At 31.1% G+C, this 22615-nt stretch overlaps 1 protein-coding gene and 1 pseudogene across 1 annotated transcript; both read left to right on the top strand.

Annotated features, from left to right (window-relative positions):
* Nucleotides 1–6728: 6728 nt before the first annotated feature.
* Nucleotides 6729–10587, top strand: LOC100820174 (probable lysophospholipase BODYGUARD 4; annotated as a pseudogene).
* Nucleotides 10588–17121: 6534 nt separating this feature from the next.
* LOC100805390 (NADH--cytochrome b5 reductase 1) lies at nucleotides 17122–21813 on the top strand. Its single transcript, XM_003520881.3, has 9 exons — nucleotides 17122–17536; nucleotides 18726–18867; nucleotides 19107–19197; nucleotides 19310–19387; nucleotides 19600–19680; nucleotides 19781–19870; nucleotides 20915–20980; nucleotides 21321–21407; nucleotides 21518–21813. The coding sequence occupies exons 1-9, from the start codon at nucleotides 17428–17430 to the stop codon at nucleotides 21608–21610; spliced, it is 837 nt and encodes a 278-aa protein (XP_003520929.1). The 5' UTR covers nucleotides 17122–17427; the 3' UTR covers nucleotides 21611–21813.
* The last annotated feature ends 802 nt before the right edge of the window (nucleotides 21814–22615 follow it).

Below are 22615 nucleotides of genomic sequence, written 5' to 3'. Positions count from 1 at the left end.
CACCAGAGCACGCAAGGCCAACAACCAATTGAAGGATTTCGTTACTTCTTGAGTAGTTAAATAGAAGAGCTAAGGGTACTTAGGGAATATCGTGTGAATTGTGAATCTAATTTCTCTCTCCCAAAAACTTTCCCTGTATTCACAGCTTGTACTGCAAATCCCTCTACAATTGTAGAGGTTGATACTAGTTTCAATCCAAAAATTCCTTAGCTCTCTATATCACTCTCTGTATCATTTCATTGGTGCTTTCATCTCACCATGGCAGACAACACCAGAATGAAAGAGCTCGCCACCGACGTGAAGAAAAACGCCGACGATATCAAGAAGTTGTACGATGAAGTTCAGATCCAGTTTGAGCGTTTTGGTGCTGTGACGGATGCTCGATTTCAAACCATGGAGGATCTGCAATCGTCCACTGATGGGAAACTGGATAAAATCAACGAAGCTCTTTTGATGTTATTACGCAACTCCTCTCAGACCTCTTCCCATGGTGTTACGAACTCAAACAAAGCTCCGTTTCAGGTAAGAAATGTCAAGCTCGATTTCCCCCGTTTTGATGGCAAAAATGTAATGGAATGGATTTTTAGAGCTGAGCAATTTTTCGATTATTATGAAACCCCTGATAAGGATCGATTGACTATCACATCTGTTCATCTTGATCAAGATGTGGTACCTTGGTTTCAAATGATACAGAGAACACATCCTTTTAATTCCTGGGCTGAGTTCACTCGTGCCTTAGAATTGGATTTTGGACCTTCAATCTATGATTGTCCTAGAGCTACCTTGTTTAAGCTTAGCCAAACTGGGACTGTGAGTGATTATTATCGGCAATTTACTGCTTTAGCAAACAGGGTCTATGGATTAAGCACTGATGCTCTTGTTGATTGTTTTATAAGTGGCTTAAACCCCGATATTAGGAGAGATGTGATGGTTCACACTCCTATTAACATTGTGAAAGCTGTGTCCCTAGCAAAAGTTTATGAAGAAAAATACACTTCCAACACCAAACCACAAAAATACCAAAACCCAAACACTCAATACCAAAATAGAGCTCACTTCAATTCAAATAAACCAGAAATCAACCAAAAACCAACCAATACTCCCTTATTACCAACACCCCCTACCAGACCCATGGACATTAACCAAAAGAATCCAAATATCAAAAGAATCACCCCTGCAGAGATGCAATTAAGGAAGGACAAAGGACTGTGTTATTGGTGCGATGAGAAATTCTCATTTAGCCACAAGTGTCCTAACAAACACTTGATGTTGTTGCAATCTGACCATGAACCAGAAAATGCAGCAGAAGAGGAAACAGAACCACCAGACCAACCACAAAACATCATAAACCAAACTCACACAGAACATCACCTATCCTTGAATGCAATGAAAGGAGCCAACAGTCTAGGGACAATGCGTTTCATGGGGAAAATTGGCAAACTCCAAGTACAAATACTTATTGATGGAGGGAGCTCTGATAATTTTGTACAACCAAGAATTGCGCATTTTCTGAAATTACCAGTGGAACCAGCACCCTGCTTTAAGGTGTTAGTGGGAAATGGACAGACTATGACAGCAGAGGGGGTAGTGACACAACTCCCTATAGTCATTCAAGAGCATGAAATGTTGATTCCTGTGTACCTTTTACCTGTAGCTGGTGCAGACTTAATATTGGGGACAGCTTGGTTGGCTACTTTAGGGCCTCATGTGGCAGACTATTCAGCTTTAACTTTGAAATTTTTCCACAAAGGAAAATTCATTACATTACAGGGTGACACAAGCATGGGACCAGGTCAGGCACAATTACATCAGCTGAAAAGGATGTGTAACACTAGAAGTATTGATGAAGTGTTCACTGTAGAGAGAGTACAAGCTGATGCAGTCAATGACGTATGGGATGAGATACCAGCTAACATGTCACCTGAGGTGGCTGTGATATTATATACTTACAGAGGTATTTTCAAGACACCAGAAGGACTACCACCCCAAAGACCTCAAAACCATGCTATTCCTTTGAAAGAGGGCTCCAATCCGGTCAAAGTTAAACCTTATAGGTATCCCCACAGTCAAAAGGAGCAAATTGAAAAGATGGTGAAAGAGATGCTAGATCAAGGAATCATTCAGCCCAGTAATAGCCCTTTTTCATCTCCCATTGTGTTAGTGAAAAAGAAAGATGGAAGTTGGAGGTTTTGCACAGACTATAGAGCTTTAAATGCCATTACAGTTAAGGATAGTTTCCCTATGCCTACTGTAGATGAGTTGTTAGATGAACTTTGTGGTGCAAAGTATTTTTCGAAGCTGGATTTGAGGTCCGGTTACCACCAAATCTTGATTCAACCGGAGGATAGACACAAGACTGCTTTTAGAACCCACCATGGTCATTATGAATGGCTAGTTATGCCATTTGGGTTAACAAACGCGCCAGCAACCTTCCAATGTCTCATGAATCAAATTTTTCAACATGCTCTGAGGAAGTATGTATTGGTATTTTTTGATGACATCCTTGTGTATAGTACCACTTGGAAGGACCACCTCACACATTTGGAAGCAGTTTTACAGGTGTTAGAACAAAATACCCTGTATGTAAAACTATCAAAATGTGTTTTTGGGGTTGAGGAGATAGAGTATCTGGGACATGTGGTGTCAGGGAAAGGGGTAGCAATGGAGGCAACAAAGATTGAAGCAGTTCTCAAGTGGCCAACACCTCCTAACCTGAAACAGTTGAGAGGGTTTTTAGGATTGACCGGCTACTATAGACGATTCATTAAATCGTATGCCAAAATAGCAGCTCCTTTAACAGACTTGTTAAGGAAAGATTCATTTTGCTGGAATGAAACAACACAAGAAGCTTTTCAAGGGCTGCAACAAGCCATCACATCTGCACCTGTATTAGCTCTGCCGAATTTCCAACAAACTTTTATCCTTGAAACTGACGCTTCAGGAATTGGAGTGGGGGCAGTTCTGCACCAAAATGGCCACCCGATAGCATTTTTCTCAAAGAAGCTGGCACCACGAAACCAGAAGAAATCAGCTTACTTTAGAGAAATGCTCGCTATAGCTGAAGCCATCGCAAAGTTCAGGCACTACTTATTGGGGAGTAAGTTTATCATCAGGACTGATCAGAAGAGCTTGAGAAGCTTGATGGATCAAAGCCTACAAACACCTGAACAACAAGAATGGCTACACAAGTTTCTGGGTTACGATTTTGTCATTGAGTATAATCCAGGAAAGGAGAACATAGCTGCCGATTCCTTGTCCAGAATGTTCATGATATCGTGGTCTGAACCAAAGACACGATTTATGCAACAATTACTAGATGAAGTGAAGAGTAATGATAAAATGCAGGAGCTCATAACTCAATGCAAAGATCACCCCCAGCTGAAGCCTCACTACACGACCAAAGAGGGACTGCTTTATTGGAAAGGCAGGTTGGTTATACCAGACGCTTCTAACTTGATTCAAATGATTTTGAAGGAGAATCACAGCTCTCCTATTGGGGGACATTCAGGAAATTCTAGAACCATGGCTAGAATTGCTTATCAATATTTTTGGCACAATATGAAGAAAGACATCGAACAGTTTGTGCAAAATTGTGCTATATGTCAGCAAGCAAAATCTTCTCATAGTTTACCAGCTGGGTTGCTCCAACCATTGCCCATCCCATCTCAGGTATGGGAAGATGTAGCTATGGATTTCATTACTGGGCTACCTCCCTCTTTTGGCTACACTACAATAATGGTGGTAATTGATAGATTGACAAAATTTGCTCACTTTGTTCCACTTAAAAGTGATTACAGCAGTAAAACAGTTGCAGAGGCTTTCATGAATTATATAGTGAAGTTGCATGGAATTCCAAAGTCTATAGTTTCAGACAGAGACAAGGTATTCACTAGCGATTTCTGGAAAAGATTATTTGAGATACAGGGTACAACATTGGCCATGAGTTCTGCATATCACCCACAGTCAGATGGACAATCTGAAATTCTCAACAAGTGTTTAGAGATGTTTTTGAGATGTTTCACTTTTGAGAATCCTAAGGCTTGGTATAAAGCTGTAACTTGGGCTGAATACTGGTACAATACAGCTCACCATACAAGCATTGGCATGACACCCTTTAAAGCACTCTATGGGAGGGACCCTCCAGCTTTAACTCGCTATAGGCCTCAACCAAATGACCCTATTACGGTGCAAGAGCAGCTGGTAGAAAGAGACAGAACTCTACAACAGCTCAAAAGTAACTTGGAAAGAGCACAAGTTTATATGAAAAATCAAGCTGACAAGAAAAGGAGAGATCTTGAGCTGCAGGTTGGAGATTGGGTGCTGGTACGATTACAACCTTATAGGCAGCAATCTGTTGCTTTGAGAAAGAATAAAAAATTGGGTATGAGATTTTTTGGACCTTTCATGATAATAGCTAAGGTAGGTGTTGTAGCCTACAAGCTCCAATTACCAGAAGAAGCAAAGATTCACTCAGTTTTCCATGTGTCACAATTGAAGCCTTTCAAAGGAGGGACCACTGAACAATACATGCCACTTCCCTTGACAATGACTGATATTGGGCCTATTGTACTACCTGCTAAGGTACTAGCTGCACGTGTGATTCAACAAGGAGAGTTGAAGATTCCACAGGTTCTTATCCAATGGACAAACATGCCACCAGATGAATCCACATGGGAAGGGTTGGAAGATATGAAAGCCAATTATCCTAGCTTCAACCTTGAGGACAAGGTTGTCTTAAATGGGGATGGTATTGTAATAAGACAAATTAAGGAGAAGGAAATAGATGTTGCTGAGTCATCAATTCAAGTGTGTAAGGGCCCACATGGAATGCAAGAGGATAATTCTGTTATGCATGATCCGGAATTACAGGGAATGCGCAAAAGCACCAGAGCACGCAAGGCCAACAACCAATTGAAGGATTTCGTTACTTCTTGAGTAGTTAAATAGAAGAGCTAAGGGTACTTAGGGAATATCGTGTGAATTGTGAATCTAATTTCTCTCTCCCAAAAACTTTCCCTGTATTCACAGCTTGTACTGCAAATCCCTCTACAATTGTAGAGGTTGATACTAGTTTCAATCCAAAAATTCCTTAGCTCTCTATATCACTCTCTGTATCATTTCAGAGACTTATCCCTTTTTGAGTGTAAAAGACGTGTTTCTAAGGAGGAAACCCCACTCACTCTACTTCCAAATCCATATTTAACATCACTAGACCTCTCTTACAAGGTGTGTTCCATTCTCTTCATGAGCATATAACTATCAAAATTCTTGTAGGTGGATGTTCATTCGAACTCGTGAGATGATTACAGAAATTACTATCTTTTTTTTTAGATCTTAAGTTTTTTAATAATATGTTAAGATATTCTCATCGGAAGAATCAATTATGAGACTAATTTTCAATTGAAATTTAATTATACTTAAATTTTATTATTCCTCTTCAAAAGTATTTTATAAAGATCCAATTCAAATCATCTTTCACTAACTTACATTATGTTACTAAGTGAGTTACATCCATGGAGTGAAATTCACTATTTTCAAGTAACTCACTCATCCAATCAAAATGTGTAACTTTTTTTTTTTTTTTTTTAAACCCTGATTATCCTTTGGTTGGGAGGTAAGGATAATTTCCTAAACTTGTATTTGGGAGGGGGAGAAATGAGAGAAATAAAGAAAAAATAAGATGAATTTTACATCTTTTATACTTTACTTTAATTCATTTTTTTATTTTTATCTTTTGAACCAAACATATCCTAAAATATTAAGATTCAGTTAACAATTTCAACAGATATTTTTTCATGTGTAACCTCTAAGTAACTCATTATGTACAAGCACCAAATACAAATCCAATCGAAGCCTGCAAGTCTATCTAACCTATTATATTTGAATTGAACAAGAAACTTGCGATAACTGAAAACCCATAAATAAATATAATAACTATAAGATTTAATTAATCATTTAATTCTTCCTATACTTGTACGCACTTTTTTGCTAACGTGGCCATGTGGGATTTACCCGTGTGCATGATTGGCATGATGAGGTGGTGGCTTCAATGATTTAATTAATCATTTACGTTTTAGTTCTTATGTTTAGAAACTCTATAATCCTGTATGAGTTTTTTTTTTGTTTTTTTTAATGTTTTAGTCTTGCTGTTAGCTGGAAAGTAACTTCGTCAACTTTAAATGCTCTAACACCATCCACCACCAAACTGAAATCAATGGAGTAAAATATTTAATTAAGAGAATAAATCTTCATACTAAACATGTCTTGTTTTTCTGTGTGAGTTGATAATAATACCGTGAATATAAGAGTTCAGCTTCAAAATTAATTTGTTGTTGATATTTTTTTTATATATGTATTCTCTTTCTTATGAAATATTCCTATTTAAAATACAATAAAACACTAAATATGAATAATTTATCTCTTAGCAAATATTTAACCGCAGTACTTCGCTTTATAGGGATTAGACCTAACCCAATTGGTGTTAGTATTCATAAGACATTAGGTAAAAAGTTAAAATAAGAAAATATTTAATATGAAGATTTCAGAAAAACAAAACAAAAAGTTACGAGTAATATAATTTTACATATTTCAATAATTTTTTTTATAATTTTAATTTTTTAATCAATATTCTAATAACGTTTAACATTGCCTTCTTTTCAACCCTACTAAATAACTGACTTTTGGCACACCAATTAATTATGAGGATTACTAGTACAATGAAAAACAAATGCAACACAGCTACAGTGGGTTGACTATATTTCCCATTGGTAGCCATGAATGTGGCTGCTCAATTATCCCCTTGCGTGGCCAAATCTTAAATCACCATTTCATACTTTCTAGAAATTGGCAAACGTATTGAGATGCTGCATTGTATGTGGTACGAGAAAGAAACATAATGAAAAAGGTAATAAAAAAAAGAATACAAGAGAAATAATTGAGAAAAAGAATGAAAATGAAAAAGAATAAAAGAGAAATATTTTAACTAAAGTTGTTTGATAAGTAAGAATAAACAAATAATATTGAATAAAAAAAGAAGAAAAATTAAATTAAAATTAATATATAGAATCAGGGTAGAGAGTAAAGGTACAATGAGAGAAGAGAAAATTGACTATTTTTTTAGGTTGCCGAAAATTGACTATTCTAAATAAATAATTGTGAGTGAAAGTCATATATACTTAATAATTTTGAGTGAAAGTCAATTAGACTTTGCAAATTGCATACTCTAAAATTAATAGAAAGAGTAAATGTGAACAAGGCATGCATTTTGTTTTACATAAGATCGGTGTCTTTTAAGTAGTACAATAGTAACATGTCTTTAAGCATATAACTCCATCTCTTTTGGTTTCTCTATATCCATGTCTATGTCTATAGCAGTTTCCTCACCAAAATGGCTGACCTATTGTGTTCAAGCACTCATCTCAATTCTATGTTGTGTTGTTTTCCTTTTGCTTGATTTTCTTGATGCTGTTTTGTGCATTATCTATAGATTCCTGCTTGATGGACGCATTGAAGGGGATGAGGCTTCCCCTTGTTGTTGTTCTTACCGGGAAAGGCAGAAGAGGAGGATGAATGTGACAGATGATGATGGTCAATCAGATAGCTTGTATGAGGAAAAACACTTTTAGAGAAATGGGGTTCCTTCATTTTGGGAGAAAAAGGGAAGATTCCAAAAGAAAACATGGTAGAGGAGCTGGTGGTGCAGGGTCAGTGAACCGTTGGTCTGATTGGGGCTGTGAATCTTGCCTTTCATGGGTCAATGATGGAAGTGACTATAATAAGCTTCATTTTGTTGAGAAGGAGCCTTTGTTAGGTAGGGTAGCTCTACTAGTTTGGTTACTATTATATCAAAACTAGATACTATTCTATATGTTCTTTCAGTAGTTTTCTCCTAAATTGGAGTTTCACCTCAATAATGTGTTTAAGTAAGAGTTTATTTTTTCTTATTTTCAAAAAAAATAAAGGGCATTTGACAAAAATAGAACTAAGATAATTTTTAACTCAATTTAAAAATATTCTTACATTCATTTTCAAAAAAAAATTATAAATTTGAATTTTAGTTTTAAAAAAACACTTTTTTCCTACATTTGACAATTACCATTTCCAATGACACTATCACTAACACGGGCAATAACACCATCATCGCTAGCATTGCTCTGTCACCATCATCATTGACATTGACTTGTTGTCATTATCACTATTATTGACACTACAACAGTCATTAACACTATTATCACCATTATTATTATTTTGCTATCATTATTATCATCATTACTATCTTCACCAACCGTAACCACTAAAATCACCACCATAGACATCATTGAGATTGACACTGTCATTGTGTGTTATCACCACAAAAACATATCCTTAATTAAAAACTTTCAAAATGAATTTATTTAGAACTAAAAATTAGAGAAAAAACTACAACTAAATTTTAATAACTTGTTTGTAAAATATTTAAAACTAAAACTAAAAATTGATTGTTAGTTTTCAAAATCTTGGAAACCTAGAACTAAAAGCCACACCAAAGGGACCTTAAAGTTTTCATTAAATGTCAACCCGATTTCTGATATGAAATTCCAATTTTAATCAGAGAACTACCAAAAATACCTACAAGACAGTGTCAAAGTTTTGTCCTACCATTACTTGATGATCCTTTTCATGGTTCTATGTTTTTTCTATGTGACTGATTTTGGTTGTTGATTGGTTTTTGACAGCCACTTATGAGAATTTCAGGGAAAACCCTCCTGAGAATGTCATATTCTTGCATGGATTTCTCAGCTCTTCCTCATTTTGGACAAGGACAGTGTTCCCATATTTTTCTGGAAAAGTGAATCAAAAGTACAGATTGATTGCCATTGACCTGCTGGGATTCAACCGTTGGGGTTAAGTAGTTTTCATTTGGTTGCACACTCCATGGGTTGCCTAATTGCATTGACCTTGGCTGCAAAGTACCCCAAGTGTGTAAAATCAATCACCCTTACTGCTCCGGTAAGTACACTTTAGACCAAACTGAATACTTTGCTTTATATGAGGTTTGAGAATTGAACTGCTCAGAACCAAATTAACAATTTTTGTGCTAGATATTTGATGCCAGTTAACCTTGGAAATTTAAATCACTATACACAAAAAATAAAATACTAACATGTACTTTAAGAAATTAAAAAAATATATAGTAATCCACTCTTACTATACTTTTTAATGCGAAGTTGGATCCTTTGCGGTTGTGATGCCTCACCAGCAAAGATATATCTTTGTTGGAAATGCAGAACAACACTAAATGATCCGAGTATTTTTAAGGCACTCCTACATGATTTCTTATAAAAACTTTTTTTTTTTTGTTAATTCCTTAGCCCACTATGTGACATTAGTTAGCAAGATACTAGTTTTTCAATATTTGTGTAGTAATGTCTCTTGAATTTTTCCTTTCTCCAAATGGTTTTGGTGGCAGCCATACACTTCTTGTGAGGGAAATGATGCTTGTCTAAATGCACTATCAATGCTTGCTGGGAAGAAATTTTGGTCCCCATTGTCATTTGGTTATTCATATATGTCATGGTATGAGCACTTGGGTCCCACTGTTTGCCTTGTCTATTGCAGAAATCACAGGATATGGGAGAGCATCCTAAAATTCATTGCTCGCAAGAGGTAATAAACATTTATCAAATGACTATAATGCAAAGATACAAAACTTATTAATTATTTTTTTCGGTTAAACACTCTTAATAATTAAGACTTTTTTTTTTAGAAATTTGTTTGTGAAATCATTTTTTTAATTTTTAGATGTATTAATTATTTTTTCTCTTAAGTACTCTGTTTAATTATTCTCTCTAAAAAAACTAATGAGAAATAATTAAGTTGATAGAAAGATAAGAAAATGATGATTTTAAAATATTAGTATAAATAGTTAATATATTTAATACGATTAATTAAATTAATATTTTTCTTAAGAAACTTAAATTAATTAAATTAACTGAGAGATCTTTATAATTACGAAATGAGGGAGTATATTGCTTAGTATACGTAAAGATGATATTGACATTCATGCTTGCCTTTCTTTATCTTTCTCAGGCATCTTCATTTCTTGACCATAGACTTAACCAGGCACACTCATCATTCAGCTTGGAGTACCATGCATAATGTGATATGTGGAGGAGAAAAATTTGTGGATAGTTATCTAATGATTTTGACCAAAGCTGGAGTCAGAATAAATGTGATTCAAGGTGATAAAGACAAGGCTGTCCCAATGGAGTGTTGTAGTAAGTTAAACTTGAAGGCTCCTAATGCTGAAATCAGCATCATTCCAAATGCAAACCATGGCACTGTACTATTTGGCAGAAAGAAGGAATTTGCATGTAGTTTGGAGCATATATGGGAATCTTGCTGTTGACATGATGTGAATTTTAGTGGTGAAACATGGCAATTTCTTTTTGGGGTAACTGGTCAGATATGAAATTGCAGTCCTTTGCATTAATTAGAGATAAGCTTAGAATTAATGGGATGAAGAAATGGTATTATTATATAGTAGCTGTTGTTTGAGAAAAGTTTGAAGTGCCCTCCTTAATCCTCTATCAGAAATAAAATAATAAAATCCAGCATAGCCTACCAATGCCAAAATGTTTACACTCATGACATTTGATATTTTTCTTGCAAAATTCATGAAATTATTCCTGCTCAATATTAAAGAGTATGCAGATTAATCAGAATGTTGTACAAGACTAGAGGAAACAAAAATTAACTAAAACAATAGCTCCACACTCTAACCTTGGTGTTCCAGAATTACACAAAGTATCATTGTTGATAATTCATAGGGGCTTATAGTCAAAATTAAAAGTATGGGCAAATCCAATCACCCCTCTTCATTTCAATTTTTTGTCCAGGAGGCTTTGTCTGTTCAATTAAATTGGCCATCCATTTGACTTTGCACTATCCCAGCTTGAAAAGTTCACCAAATACATTTCTGACAGATGATTCAACAAGATCTTTTTTACTGAGACTGTTGCCTAATTAGAGCATGTTCGGATGAGGGGAAAGGAGAAGAGAAATAGGTGAAAATTTTTAAATTTGGGTGTAGATTTCACATTTTTACATTTTATTTTAATTTTAAACTTTTATCTCAATTCTATTTATTTCCTTTTCTTTTCCTCTTTACGGAACTCTACCTAATTTAACTGTATGTGCTCTATCAGTGCCCAACACCTGTAGAGAATATATCAAGCACACAACTAGATCAGCAACTCTTTCAATGCACTTGTCAAAATTTGAAATTAAGTGTTAAAACATATACATGAAAGATATGTTCCATACAATATGCATTTGAATTTTATTAAACTTAAGTATGCTTTAAAAATAATACAGCATTAATTAAATTAGAATAAGAATAATTTAAGTACATAATTAAATTTGAAATAAACCATTATATTTTTTAAAAATAATAACTAGACATAGAAATTAAGAAATATATACTGAGTTATATTTATTGTATTAATACATTTAATTAATTTTTTTTTGCAAAAAACTGACATTTTTGTCCTCTAACTTTAATATAAAATTTAACTTAGACTATTTTTAACAAAATTAGCTTAAAAGCTAGTTAAAAGTTGTTATGATAGTAAATTAAATTATAAGTGTTTAATAAAACTATTTATTAAAGTAATTGAATTTTAATTAATTTTAAAATATTGTAATTTTTTCTTTAATTTAGACAAATTATTTCCCTTACATTTATAGTTTTCAATGTTATATTTTTTTTCTTCATATTATGTATTCTACTATTAGTATGATATTATATCCTAAAATATTTATAATCAAGTTTAAAATAAAATAAAAAAGAGTGAAAATAAGAGAAAGTGTCATGAGCAAGAATAGTAACACTTCACACATGTGAATGAATGAAAATAAATAAATAGATAACAAAATTTTATTTAATTTAAGAAGGGTACTTTAAATATTTAATAAATATTTTAAAGATAAAATGGAATAAAATATAAAAAAAAATTAGAAGCTAATAATATTTTTACTTGATGTAACTCTTCGTAAAGAGTGAGAAGCTACTAAAAGGTTTTGTTTTACTAAAGAATCAAATAAATTTTTCAATTACTAAAAAAATATGATTTAATTAGTTAACTTAATAAATTTTAGTTATTAATTAACATTTCAATTTCAGTTAATTTTTTAACTAGTTTTGTTGTACATAACTTTAATGTGCTAAATTTTTATGCAATTCAATTTAAGTTAGTATTCTCTATACTAAAAAAACAAAATGTTAATGAAGTGTGAGTTTTAAGTTAGTTATTAGAAAGTGAAAAAACTTATTATATATGATATTTGTAATTGAATGATAATATAATTTTTTTTTACATTTATTGGTGTAGTGTAGTTAATTTAATTATTAGGAAAAGAATTATATATACATTTAAAAGTATATAATATGTTAAGAAATGCATGTTGTTTGATAAATATACTGTTTAATACTATTATTTTAGCTAATTACATATTGCATTTGATAAACATAACATTTAGTATTATTGTCTAATCAATTTTATATGTATATATAGATTTTTAAGGCTTAAATATGTTGAATGTTCTTGGTAAACGATTGAATTTTATTCTAGGTCTCTAACATTTTTTTGATTCCCCAATATATCAAAACTTTTGTTTTGAATCATTGACATGAGTTAAGTAATGACGTGTCACCTTACAAACTAATTTTTCAAACATCACCAACAGTTGTGATGGTGTCACGTAATCATATAACTAATAATAGTGACTCAAAACAAAAAATTTAATACATCAATGACTCAAGATAAAAAATTATTAGGGACTCAACTTAAAATTCGATCATTTATCAAAGACCTTAAACATATTTAAGTCTTTTTTTATTGATTGGTATCATTTTCTTGGTTGATTTCTATATATAGATAATAGATAATATAAACAAAGGTTAAATACTAAAAGTTGTTGAAATACTAATAGTTCAATACTTAGATCTCTTAATCAATGTTTAAGTATCACTTTATCCTAAAATACGTCGACTAAGTAAAAAAAAAAATTAGGTGTCAAAACAGAAGCCCCCACATACCTCCTCATTGTAGAGAAAAAGAAAACAACCATATGTAAGATATTCATGTTGTTTAAATATACCAAAATAGTTATTCTCAAGGCATAAATATATTTTTCTTTTACGTAGTTTATTGTTTTTTGTTTTCCATTATTGCAAAAAAGAATTGTTTTAGTCTCGACAAATTATGTTTATTTTACTTTTTATTCTTATCATTGATCTCCATTACAAAGATGTTAATGTAACAAAAAGATTAATGATATCATCATATCAAGTCAGTACTTAATGATGTCATTATGTCACGTCAACATGTGGTCTCACATCATCATCAACTTACAAAAGCAAAAAAAATAAAATAATTTATAGGGACTAAAACAAAAAATGACATTTGCAAAAACAAAAAAATATTTAAGAATTATATCTTAAAATGAAATAAACACTTTAAAATTAATTTATTTACATCTTAATCTTCACACCGTCTCTACCTTCAAACTCTTTTTCTTATCCTTTTTTTCTCTTTTGTGTTTCTTCAAGCTCTATCCTTCAGGGTCTTTCTTACAACCTTCACCCCCTTCAAGCAATTGTGGTGGTAGTGATAATGTCAGTGAAGACAACGATAGTGACAACAACAATTAAAATAGTGGTTCTATCGGTGGTGACAATGACAATATAATTGTTGTGGCGGAAGTGACAATAATAGTGATAGTGATGTTTATTATGGTAGTGATCACAACAATGTAACAATGATAGTGGTCACAAAGATAATTTAGTAATGATGGTAGAGACAATAACAAAAGTGATAAGTGATTTTTCACAATAGGGATTTATAAAAGTTTGATAGTGTTAAGTGTATCACATTATTAAATATATCAATTTTAAATTTAATTAGAAACTTTATTTTAATATTGCATTTAGATTTATATATTTTTATTATTCTTGGATATATGTCTTTTTTTAGCCCCATATATTATATTTGTTTTGATTGTAGATCCTATAAATTAATGATGATGTGAAATTTTTTTTATTAATGTGACTGGATGAAGTCATGAAGTAATGATGTGATATGATAATGATATCATTCCATTTGCCACATCAATATTTTAGTAATGAAAATTAATGTTAAAGACTAAAAACAAAATAAATATAAATTGTGAGACTAAAGGAATTACTCCTTCAGTTCATAATTATAAGATGTTTTTTTTTCAAAAAATTATTTGTTAATTTTTATAAGACTTTTTTTTATAATTTTTAAATGTATTAATTATGTTTTTCTTATATACCCTTAGTTAATAATTCCTTCTTCAAATATTAATGAGAAACAAGTAGGTGGATAAAGAGATAATAAAAGAATAATTTTAAAATGATAATATAAATAATTGATAAATTTAATACAATAACTAATTTTCTTAAGGAATATGAGTTAATTGAAAGAGTCTTATAATTAAGGATAAAGTATAAAGTTGGTTAAGTAATAAAAAAAAAGAGAGAGAGACAAAAGTTTTGTGTTAAATAATATTTACCGATTCAAAATAAAATTTAGAGGAACTAATTTTTTTTTTTCCAAAGACAAAAAATAATATTAAATTGTAAAAACGAAAAATATATCTATTCCTATTTTTAATGGGCCAATCCTTAGAGATTGTGGTTGGTGGCTTTGTGTGGATAGCGGGTTAAAAGCAAAACCACGTGCATCGCTAACCGGAAAGCCTCCAACGAGAACAGCGTGCGTGCTTTAATAATAGTTTGTAGTACTTTGTAAGACCTAATTTAAAATGAGTAAGAAAATATTAAATATATGACATTTAATATTAAGAGAAAAAAATATATGCATTAATAGTATGGAAAATTTACTCAATAGCAAACCATCTAATATACATTTTAAAAAACCATTATCATATATAATAAATTTATTAAATTTTATTATAATTATCTTAAAAGTTATATTAAATTAAAATTTTAATTAGTTGATAATGTATATTCATTAAACTCTAATATAAATTAATTATTTTAATAATAATAGTAATTTGATAATTTATTGTAAAACTAGTCTATAATACTTTCAAAAATATAATTTAATTTTTTTTCATTTAAATTTTTTGCTTACCTTTTTTTATATAAATCATGATTATATTATTTTTAAGTCATTCTATACTTTTTAATTAATTCACCAAGTACTTATAATTTAATAAGTTAGTTTTTTAACTTTAAGTTATTAATTTTTAACTAACTTTTTAACTAATTTTGTCAAATATAACCTTAATAATTGATCCAAATTACTAAAAATGAAAATAATGTTCAATGAAAAAAAGATAAATGTTAAAATTAAATTTTACTACAGTTATTTAAAATTTTTTATTTTCTTTATTTTTCTCCTCGATGATATGATCCACAAAAAATTAAAATGCTCAAAAATCCACTTTGATTATGAGAGTATTTTTAATAGGAGTTCTTGAACTCAAGAATCCTATTCATCTACTACTATTTTTTTTATTGAGAGTTCTCCATGCGTTAGAAGTTGGGTTTCTCTTAAGAATTTTACTTTTATAAAAATAATATTATTTTTTAATGCCATTTGAAAGAAAAATAAAGGTTTTGGTTTTTGTTCTATACAATTAAAATTTAAGAACTCAAATTGTATTATCCTGTTAAAGCAAAAATGACAAAAAAAAAAATTATATCCTACATGATATCATGAAATTTACAAACGTTGATCCAAAAATCTAAAATAAATTCTTCCAATAAAAATGGTTTGAGCCATCACCTTCCTCATGTCATTCCTTCAAAATTGCCATTTGCATTGCACGAGTTTGTACTTTGTAAAGTTGTCAATCCAGTCCTATTTAATTTAAAATATTGACGCGAACAGTATATATTTTATAAATATTATTTTAATATTTTTTTAAAAATTTAAAATATACTGGTAATATGATATGGTAAATTATTAATTTTATAATAATTATTTTAAAAAATTATATTTTAAATAATTTTTAATTAATATATATATATATATATATATATATATATATATATATATATATATATATATATATATATATATATATATATAAAGATCAATTTAAAATTTCATATATTTTTTTAAAAAAATTAAACTCTATTTTAAATAATAATACTTTTTATATTAACTACTTTTGTAATATTTATCAAAAATTATTTTTCAGTGATTTAACTTGAATGATACTCAAACAATTCAATCTTATATTAATACATTTATCTCTTGTATCCCATCAATTGTTTGGTTAACATATACATATAATTTCATTACTAATATACTAATTTCCTAGTTATCACTTCACTCGTTTTCCAATAAATGAATGCTATACGCCAACATTTAAAAAATACTAGTACCAATTGAATTCAAAGGTTTCTTCATAAAAAAAAATTGAATTCAAAGGTCAAACATGGAAAACAGGAAAATAAAAAACGGAAAGGAAATTGACTAACAAGAAAAAATATATTGAAAAGAAATTTTTTTAATATAATTTTTATAAATAAGATAAAAAAATAGAGAAAAATATAACATAAAATAAGTGAGATAATAAGAAATATAATTTAATTTTAAATGATTTATTCATTATTAACCAATTTAAGATTATTTTAAACACATTTTTAAAATAATTATTATAAAAATCATTGATTTAATATACACAAAAACCTATAATTAAATAATAATATAAAGAAAAATTATTTCTCTATATGTAAATCAAATTAAATTCTACAAATGTTATATAAATTGTTATAAATTGTAAACAATAACAGAAAATTTATAATATTTATGTATTTTATTCAATTAATTAAATTAGATCTTCTTGGTACATGAAAATTTATTAAAATAATCCAAATGATTGATATCATGATATAAGAAAAATGTATTTATAGAAATGAGAATGATTTATTTAATAAGAAACTTATATTTAATTTTATATTATGTAAAATTTTTTTAGATTAAAAACGTGTCACATACATACTAGAGTAAAATTAGTTTTTTTTATTCAATAATAAGATTAACCTTTAATGCAAACAAATTTGGAGGCACGTACCTTTTGAACTGGGAAACAAAAACATGAAATTGATTTTTATTGAAAAAAAAACATGAAGTTGATTTAGTACCAGATTTCTGTGCCTAAGTAAGAGAGAGAGGGGCTGGTAGTTGTTGCACCAGATCCCTCAGCAGTCACAACCATTCATTCCTTCAGAACCAAAGTCCACCACTTAACTATCTTTACCTACCAATACGGCAATACCCTTTCTCTTACATTTTTTCCTTTTTTAATTCCCCAGTTCCTTTCTTATTTAATTTACAAGTTCCTTACTTTTCCCTTCACACACTCATTTTTCTTTTCACTCAAATCATGGATTTCTTGCAAGCACAAGAAAATCAGATACTTGTGGGTGTGGCCGTGGCCGTTGTAGCCATTGGGCTTGGTGCAGTATATCTCTATTCATCCAAGAAGACCAAAGGTTTCACCTTTTTCAACTTTATGTTATACCCATTTGAAATTCTATGCTTTTACTTTGATTTATGCATAAGGGTCTTCTTTTTCTTAGTTCTACATGTAAGAGAAGATCCCACATGTTTCTTTTTTTTTTATTTTTATGAGAATTCGATGTAAACGAGGTTGTTTTATTTTTTCAAAAGATGTTTTTTTTTTAATCTCAGTTTCGTTCATAAAATTTGACATTGCTAATGACATGAAGGGCAGCCTTTATGTGTTAAGAAAGTTCAATAGTGTGCCTACCAGCACTGGTTCACTTTGTGTATTACTGCATGGAGAGTGCTCATTTTATTTGTGTAGATAGTTCTGTTTCATTTTCATTGGAATGGATCTGATATGTGATATGAACTATTCCTGGGCTTAGTTTCTGTTCATGCACTTTGTTGTTGAATATTTTTCCCTACTCTTTGAGTGTTGGCTGTTTGTGTTTCTGATTGATCAGTATCTCATCCATGCAATTTTGTGGGACTTTGCCTCCTGTTGGTCACTTATTCAGGCTGAATTTTTATGTCAAAAGTATGTTTGATGAGTGTTGGGTTTTTAATCTATTATTTGATTGAAATGCTATCCCACATGAGATATTAACATTTTGGAATCATCTGGTAACTTTTCAGTTTCTTACTTGTTATTAAACAACCTTGCTCTGCCCAGTTGTTTATGTTTATTACTTGCTGGTTGCTCTTCTCTTGATTCTATATTTCTGTTCCACATCTAGAGTTTCTGTTTGGTCGGATTTTGTGTTTCCTTTGAGTGTCATAGGGGTTGTTCAGAAGAATTGCAGGTCAGGACTCAGGAGTCCATCACTAATTACTGTTAATGTGTGACCATGCTATGTGTTATTGAGTTGGCAGTGGTATTTTCTGGCTCATTTATGAGCTACTTCCTGTGGTAATACTAAAAACATTGTCTTTTTCCTTTTCACAAAGTGCATTAGCTTTTGACAATAGATTTTCACATTACATGGAATCTTGTTTACACTAGAGAGTGAAAGACCTTAATTACATATTTTATTATGAAATAAGGTATGGTGAAGCTTGATGTCAGAACGAGATAATGTAAAACTCAATGCACACCACCTTTGGTGTTCATTTCATGTTAAATTTGGTTGTTGTATATACTTAAAGTTTTCCGTCATTTCTTCTGTGTGCTTATAGGTTGCTTGGACCCAGAGAACTTTAAGGCATTCAAACTTGTTAAGCGTGCACAGCTGAGCCATAATGTTGCAAAGTTCACATTTGCACTCCCAACACCTACATCTGTTTTGGGTCTTCCAATTGGGCAACACATAAGTTGCAGGTTCAATTGCCTGATCTTTTGCTTGTGTCTATTTTCCTTGTCAATGTAATCAGTTCATCATATTTTTTGTGTTTAATTTAGTATATGCAAATTTTTTTCTCTTCATGCTGGCTGAGAATAGCTATTGTGATCGCTCAATTATAGTGATAACTAATAAGTATAACAGGAATTATTTCCATTTTTTAGTTTCTTTATTAATGTTTTGTCGTCACATTGTGAATAAACAACTTCTCAAACAGGGGTAAAGATGCTCAAGGTGAAGAGGTTATCAAACCATATACTCCTACTACTTTGGATTCCGATGTTGGACATTTTGAACTAGTTATTAAGGTATATTCAGAATCCATTGACTTCACCCTTATGTTTTTTCTAACTTATGTGCATTATTTTTTGTCTTCTCCCTTGATTATTTGGTTTTCGGTCTAAAATATGCATACATTAGATGTACCCACAAGGAAGGATGTCACACCATTTCCGTGAGATGCGTGTTGGTGACTACCTTTCCGTGAAAGGACCTAAGGTAAATGTTTCTTCTACACATTTGTACACAAAACTTTCAAGGTTTCCCATTTTCTTAATATTTCGTTGTAAAGTTGATGATTTATTCTTGTACACATACAAGTCTTGTGCCAAGGGTGTTCACAGTTATATGCATTTCTGTATTCACAATGTCTGATACCAAATGAATGACTTGTTATTTAGATAATTGGGCTTTAACATAATTGCTTCCAGGGACGTTTCAAGTACCAACCTGGCGAGGTTAGGGCTTTTGGGATGCTTGCTGGAGGGTCTGGAATCACCCCAATGTTCCAAGTATGTCATTAAGGACATGCGGTTCTTTTGTTCATCATTAAGAGGAAGTTTCTTTCATGGAATTCTGTGTTACTAATTTGTTTGCTTCTTGTCGCTGAAGGTTGCCAGAGCTATATTAGAAAACCCTAATGACAGGACCAAAGTACATCTTATCTATGCCAATGTTACGTATGAGGACATTCTTTTGAAGGTAATTAACATATCTCTTTTCACTTTCTTCACTTAAGTTGAGAATTTTTGTACCTGACTCTTGATTTGGATTAATCCATTGCTTCGTTCATTAAATGGCAAACCCCACATTTTACTCACCCGATGATCTGTTTGCAATGCCTTGTGGTGAATTTAACTTTACAATTGACAATCTTATTGTGACTCTAGAATTAATTCTAGAGTTTGACAGTATGTGATAGCTGTCCCAAAATGCCCACCCAGGTCAGTTTGCTTGAGTTTGCAGTTGTTCTTAGGAGTCATAAATGGACATGTAAACAATTGGGGTAAATGCATGTATCCATTGGAAAGCAGTTTGCTTATGTGTCTGCCTCCTACATACTTGCCTCCATTTTAGCAACCTGTATCTTGCTGAAACAAAAATATTTGAACATGCTTGGTTTGCGAAAATGTTTTCTATTTTCACCTTTTTAGTTACAAAAATGCCATCTTGTTTTCCTTTTGTTTGTTTTTAAGACATTTGGATAGGAATCAGTGAAGACAAACTTCTATTGCTGTCACTCTGCGTAAATCTTTGAAAACAAAGAATTAAATGAAAACAAGGTGACATTTTTATAATTTAAAGTGAAAGAAATCTTTGAAAACAAAGAATAAAATGAAAACAAGGTGACATTTTTATAATTTAAAGTGAAAATAAGAAATGAAATCAAAAAACCTTTTCTCATAGTAAACAAACCGATTCCGAATGTTCCATACATTTTTGTCCTTAGTGTGGAACAAACATGACACTTATAGAAGGGGCTTTTGTAAGTGTCTTAAAATTGCTAAGTGCTAAGTGCTAACAGTATAGAAATATATTCTTAAGAATTTTATAGTGTAAAAGAATCGAAGAACTGTTTTCCTGCAGAGGAAATATTTACTTTTAATTTCCTTAATTGTTATCATTGGTTCATTTCATTATGTCAATGCTATCATTGAGTAAGTTTGTATCACGAATTCCTCTCACTGGCCAATCCCTGCATATTGAAACTTGTCATAATGAAAGTCCACTTATTTGTATGTACAGGAAGAGCTGGACGGTCTTGCTTCTAACTATCCAGATCGATTCAAAATATACTATGTGTTAAATCAGGTTAGTTTCCATGGCATGTGGAACTATAATTTTCTTGTCTATTACATTTGTTGCTTGTGCTTTGTTTGTTGAGGGGTCATGTCATCAAATAACAAAGTGCTAGCTAGATTCAACAAATGCAAGTTATTCAATATTTTGTTCATAGATTCATCTAGAAAGTTTAGAGTCGTTAGCATGGACAAAACTTCATTGGACTTGTGCAAAAATTAGTGGAACTTGACCATGATGTTTCTCTACTTTTCTTCTTCCATAACCCTACTAAACCTATAATTCTTTACGGCTATATGACTTATGACCATTTTTTTTATGTCGTCACCCCTTGAATTCATAATCTCTCTAGCCTCCTGAGGTATGGGATGGTGGTGAAGGATTTGTGTCAAAGGAGATGATTCAAACCCATTGCCCTGCTCCAGCACAAGATATTAAGGTAATTGTTTCATTATTTAACCCATTACTCCAAAATTATGATATTTTCTTTTGCTAATCATTGCATAAAAGGAAGATAAATGATTAGACGTGTTTCTTGCGGATTTTCAGATATTGAGATGTGGCCCACCACCTATGAACAAGGCCATGGCTGCACACCTTGAAGCCCTTGGATATGCTTCTGAGATGCAGTTCCAGTTCTGATTCTCTTCATCGGGGGTGCTTAACATTGCATGCATTTCATGGCCTTGGCCATTGAAAAACATATAGCAACTTTTTGTTTCTTTTTTTCCTGGCTATGAATTTGTGAAACATTGGACTAACAGTGCATTTAGTTTCACAAGGTTCTTCAGAGTTGAGGCCTGAATAATTGCTTCTTGTACGAAATGAGATGTATACCTTGACCATGTGCTAGAGTTGCAAACTATGAATTAGACTTGTTAGTATTGACTACAAATGTCATCACTTTGGCATATTTTTCAAACAGATGCAAAGGTCTTGCGTTAAGAACTTAAAATCAATCTTCAATTTTCAGATAAGGTCATCACTTTGGCATATTATTTCATGGGAATGGATCATAACAGGGTTATAGGCTGCATTCAGTTTGCATCTTGTTGGTACACAGACTGTTTGAAATGATAGTGTCTTTAGGAGTCATTCTTTAAGGAGAGTATTGTTTTTAAAAAAAATTTCTTAACCTCTTTTGTCTTTCAACCTATTATTTTCAATTTTTTTAGCTCTAAATTGAATTTAATTTTTTAAAAAGAAATAATCAATAGTTAAAAATAACATTGTGTCGCAATATAGATTGTTTATCATAAATTTAAAATATAATTTGTATGTTGAAAAATTATTTATTACAAATTATAATACAATTTATCATATTTAAAAGTATTTATTTATTATATATTTTAGTTATATAAAATAAACATTTATTTTGTTCCTCATACTAGCTAAAATAAGAGACTAGTTTCAATCCTTGAACAATATGGATTAGGAGAATATCTTTGAAAAAAGAAAAACAAAACTTAATTTCCAAACTTTTTTAGCTCATTTTTTTAAATTGAAAAAAGTAGTTTTGGTTTAGATTTTAGTTATAATAGAGACAATGTTAATCATATAATTTAGTCTCTTATTTTTTTTCGTGAATTTTTAATTTGCTCCCTATACATAAAACTTATTAATTTAGTTCTTATATGTGTAGATGTT

The sequence above is a fragment of the Glycine max genome, chromosome 3 (genome assembly GCF_000004515.6).
Source record: "Glycine max cultivar Williams 82 chromosome 3, Glycine_max_v4.0, whole genome shotgun sequence".
Taxonomy (NCBI): domain Eukaryota; kingdom Viridiplantae; phylum Streptophyta; class Magnoliopsida; order Fabales; family Fabaceae; genus Glycine; species Glycine max.
The sequence above is the reverse complement of the archived record's forward strand: the minus strand, read 5'-3'. Positions and strand labels throughout refer to the sequence as shown.

Excerpts from the sequence above, each read along its gene's own strand:
- LOC100805390 (XM_003520881.3), top strand. The coding sequence starts at position 17,428 with ATGGATTTCTTGCAAGCACAAGAAAATCAGATACTTGTGGGTGTGGCC. Across the intron at positions 17,537-18,725 it reads TTCATCCAAGAAGACCAAAG|GTTGCTTGGACCCAGAGAAC; the intron begins GTTTCACCTTTT and ends GTGTGCTTATAG. Across the intron at positions 19,871-20,914 it reads ATGAGGACATTCTTTTGAAG|GAAGAGCTGGACGGTCTTGC; the intron begins GTAATTAACATA and ends TTGTATGTACAG.